The sequence below is a fragment of the Thermobia domestica genome, chromosome 1 (genome assembly GCF_964235325.1).
Source record: "Thermobia domestica chromosome 1, izTheDome1.hap1.1, whole genome shotgun sequence".
NCBI lineage: Eukaryota > Metazoa > Arthropoda > Insecta > Zygentoma > Lepismatidae > Thermobia > Thermobia domestica.
The window spans coordinates 390104081-390108600 of record NC_137454.1 but is presented as its reverse complement, the minus strand read 5'-3'; the positions used below and the strand labels follow the sequence as shown (position 1 = coordinate 390108600).

The 4520-nt window shown below is 39.5% G+C and overlaps 1 protein-coding gene across 1 annotated transcript; it reads right to left on the bottom strand.

Annotated features, from left to right (window-relative positions):
* Positions 1-690: 690 nt before the first annotated feature.
* Positions 691-1071, bottom strand: LOC145682888 (uncharacterized). Its single transcript, XM_081754252.1, has one exon. The coding sequence runs from the start codon at positions 1069-1071 to the stop codon at positions 691-693; it is 381 nt and encodes a 126-aa protein (XP_081610378.1).
* Positions 1072-4520: the final 3449 nt, after the last annotated feature.

Genomic DNA, 4520 nt, shown 5'->3' with positions numbered 1-4520 from the left:
CTACTCAAACGTTATTACGAGTGGATTAATGGGGTGATATTTCGTCTGTTGTTACATACATAAGGATTGTATTTTGGAACCAGTTGAGGACATTAATTCCAGGAGCAGCATCTGCGATTGAACCCAGGACATTGGTGGGACTACTTTATGGGCTAGCCGAAGAATTACGTGAGTTGTTTCTTATCTATATGCCACACCACCTTAACATCTATAATTAGTAAAAGGTTGTTGAATACAGTTATATTTTAAGTTCAAGTGCATGTAATGTTTATGTTTATTAAGTAACATTATACATTTATTATCTAAGTTCAAATTTATTATTTGTTGTAAAGCCAATATTCAATTTCATCATACTCGTAGCTTAGTAAATGCATTTACGTTGCCTGCACCTCCGTCTACCGAGATCCCAGCCACGCATGGCGGAGCTGTAGGCATGGGCATTGCCCATAGTCGTCGTGAGACAGCTGGGAAATAAAAAGGAGAGAAAGACAAGGCATGAAACTAAAAGATTGATCCGAACCCGACGTACACAGTGGTCACAATCCGTGTACGGCCTTATCTCTAGCTTTTCGTCGAAATGGTAGAGAGAAGGGGCATTCAAAATGTTTTCTTTCAACTTTTCAAATAACTCGTCATGTTTTTATGTCCATTTAAATTTCGTATTTTTAGAAAGATGCTGCTGGAAAGGTTCTATCTTGGTCGTGAAGTACTTGATATGACTTCATAAATAAGAACATAGGCCAATAAAGCTCTTAAGTATGCGTTTGGTAGTCGGCTTTTTAAATTCTTGATCTTCTTTGCGACTTTTGGTGAGATGCTTATCTTCTCTCCGGATACAAGGAATCCTAGTACTGGGAATTCCGTATATAACAGGTGCGTCTTCTTGGGGTTGGCTCGGAAGTCGTGTTCCCTTAATTTTTGGAATAAAAGCTCCAAATCTGAGAGTTGTTGTTCCCACGTATAAGAACCAATGACGATGTCATCTGCGAAATTGGTAATGCGTTTAGGTAAGCCGTCTAGTAGCATTTTAATTACTATAGTTAAAGATTGGGAAGAGGAACAATGACCCATTACGCATCTGAGGAATTTATAGCTTTTGCGTATATGACTTACCTCGAAAGTCATGTATTTAGTGCTTTTTGGATGCAATTTTTTCTGGAAGTTCGATTGCGAAATGTCCAAGGTTGAAATTAGGTTTTTCTCCTTTTAAAACCTGCAAAACGTCCTCTGTATTTTGAAACGGTATGCTTAAGTATTTTGTATAACTATTACATGCCTGGAGATAAAACACAAGCCTGAAATCCGAACTGTTTGGCTTTTTGATCGCAATTAAAGGCGAGGAGAAATTACTAGTCTGTGTCTCCGTTATGATTTTGGCATCTAACATCTGTTGTATCTGCTTATCAATTTGATCTCTTATCCCTAATGGAATTGGTGGGGAACGATGATGAAATGACGCACTTTTATCTATACGAATTTTATGTTCATATCCTCCAAAAATAGCCTATATCCTCTGGGCTGTATGAAAACACATCCCTGTATTTGTACAATAGGTTGGTTACAGCTATTCCCTGGTATTCCGGTAAATCCGGATTTATATCAAAAGGTTAATGTTAAAAGTTTTAGCTGTTTGCCTTAATCTTTCCTTTATTTTCTTCTTGAGTACGAAATTGGTGCGCTTTCTTTTCATCTTCTTCTATTCTAAATGAAAATTCTTCCACGCCCTCCTCTGTATACGCCACAGGTGTACCTTTATTTAACGTTACTATTCATGCCGTTGGATTAGAAATTAGCAACGTAAGGTCTTACTCGGTACTCCCATGGTCATTGCCTGTAAGCCGTATCGGTCTAATAATGATTGTAGTAGAGTAATATAAAATGCAGCGTCATGAATTGTTTCTTTTTGAATCGATACAGGGAAGTGGAAATGTGACTTCGCCGGAATCGTAATATTACTTGCTGTGATGACGTTTGCATTCCTCTGCAAGTGCAAAGAGTGAGTAGTGTCTCGTGACATTTCTTCCGATTCTTGTTTTCCCATTGGAAAGGTGGTTTTCCTAGGTTTTCTGTATAATGATATGGATTTATTCTCCAAGTCTATTTGAGAGAAAAGTCTTGTGAGAATGTCATTCCCAAAAATCGGATTAAAGTCAGCATCTATGATGCGGAAGTAATGTGAGAAGGTGGTGTTGTCAATTTTAAATTTAATTAAAGCTATTTCTTTTAAAGTTAGAACTTTGTTGGCAATGCCCTTGATACGAGTTTGAAATGGTATTAGCGTACATTTTGGGGGTACGTCCCGTCTTGACCATAGACTAAGACTAGAACCCGTATCTATTATAGCTGGTAGACTGCTTGTATTTACATTAATAATAAGTAACAGTTTATTTTCTATTCCCAGTTTAACATGATCACGATTTTCATTATTGGTCGTCTGGGTGAAAAATTTGGCGTCCGTACCCTTAAAAGTTTCCGCTGTTGCCTGCTCTTCTAGGTTGTCATCACATTTTAATTGTGGTGGTGTCTGTGTGGCCCGGGCTGACTTTTTTGAAATGGCCCGCGAGGCTTGACTTTGGCCTGCGAGCCCATCTATGCGTTTCCCTGGTTGGAATTTTTTGATTATTCCAACACGTGGATGTTCCGTGGTTCTTCTTGTAAGAAATTGAGCAGACTGATATTTTGTCTCTTTTTGCAAAATGGTTCTTTTTTCTACCACCGTTATTTCCTTTATTGGTATTCTTCGCATCCGCTTTTCGTCCGTTGTTGCGCCTATAATTGGTCTTCATGGCATTCTGTGCCACCATTAATGATAACTCGGCCATTTGATTTGCTAATTTGGTGAGGTCCGTGTGAGGAGTTTGTGAGGGCGGGTTTCGACTTTGGTGGGGGTGCGGATTCGAAACTTCAGGTGCAGAGGAAGTTGACTGAGGAGGGAAGATATTCTGCGATAGAGCTGCAGAAGGTAGCGATTGCGAATAACTAGGAGCAGGTTGGGTGTGATGCAGAGTAGAAGTTAGCTGTTGTACATAGGTTGGCAAGTATGAAATAGGATTCGTTTGGCTATAATGGTCGTACGAAGGGAGTGATGAAGGTCGGTTAGGTTGGCCGATTAAAGTATGAATTGCCTGTGATAATTCTACATAATTCCTCTTCTGCATGATGTCCTGAGCTTTTTTCCAATTCATGAAGTCGTTCCTGCAGCCTCTGGATTGTTGGAAAGGATTCTATCGCTATCTTTTGCAGCAAATTTCTTTGTAGTCCTAACGAAATAAAATGAATTTTCTGTTCCTCTGAAGACTCTGGCATCAGCCGTCTGATAGTCCTCAATTTCCTTAAGAAATACGAATCGACCGATTCATTTTCGTTTTGTTGAATTTGGAAAATTTCTAATTCCGCCTTATACGCTGGTAAATTTGGGCGGGACAGAGAAATTAATTTGGTTTTCAGTTGTTCGTAATTTAGTGTGTCGAATTGATTCAGATTTTGCAATTGTAAGACAAAGTCGAGAGCTACGTCCTGTAGATACATAGGAAGAATTTCTTTCTTCTTTTCTGGGGTCCAAGCCTGAAGTAAAGCCAAATGATCGAACAGCATGAAAAATCGATCTGGGTCGTCTGTACTGTGTCCAGAATATCTAGTTAAGTGAGGAATATTAAGAGATATACGGGAGCCTGATTCTGCCATATTGTTATCACCTTCTTTATATGTATTTTTTCCAGATCTAGTTGTCGGCATAAATACCTGCCAACCTATAACGAATCAATCTACCGTTAAGAGTAATGAGAGTATTTGTGACAATACGGATACCATCATTTATATGATCCTGCTTTTAGTAACACTTACACTGTATTGTTAAAAAGTTTCTAAGTCCGTTTTAATAAAAAGAGCGTCCCGTAGGAAAGTCCTTTTGATTTCTGTAAATAGACGCCGACGCATCTACCATGTAAAACTTCTCGGGTAGAGCAATAAAATGTACTCGGGAATTGGACTTTTCCCTTCACCTTTTTATTATAAAAGTTTATGTATACAAATAATAAATTTTACCAATATTTAGGTAAGATAAGATGGGAGCCCGGTGACCAAGCGTCGTGGGCTTTGAGGTGAGGTACTCTCGGTGACCAAGCGTCGTGAGAGGGGTGTAGATTAGGTATCTCTCTCTCGGTGACTGTGCGTCGTGAGGAAGAGGAAAGGAACCTGGTAACCAAGCATCGTGGGTATAAGGATGGGTACCTCTCGGTGACCAAGCGTTGTGAGAGGAGTTTTGGTTATTGCGATCAATCCGGAAAGATTGATGTTGCTCGAGGCATGCAGGTACTTTTTATCCTCTATTGTCGGCTTCCTTCGTTGATTCTCGTCCTTCCGACTGTTGGCGATGGTGATCGACTCCTGTTTGTTTTTATTTATTACTACCACATGTAGTTCACACGTGGTCCCCTGGTACGGCAACGTGGGGATCCTTACAATATACAGAGCAGAACTCAGGAGAAAACAGGAGTAAACTTGAAGAATAGAGAGAAGAA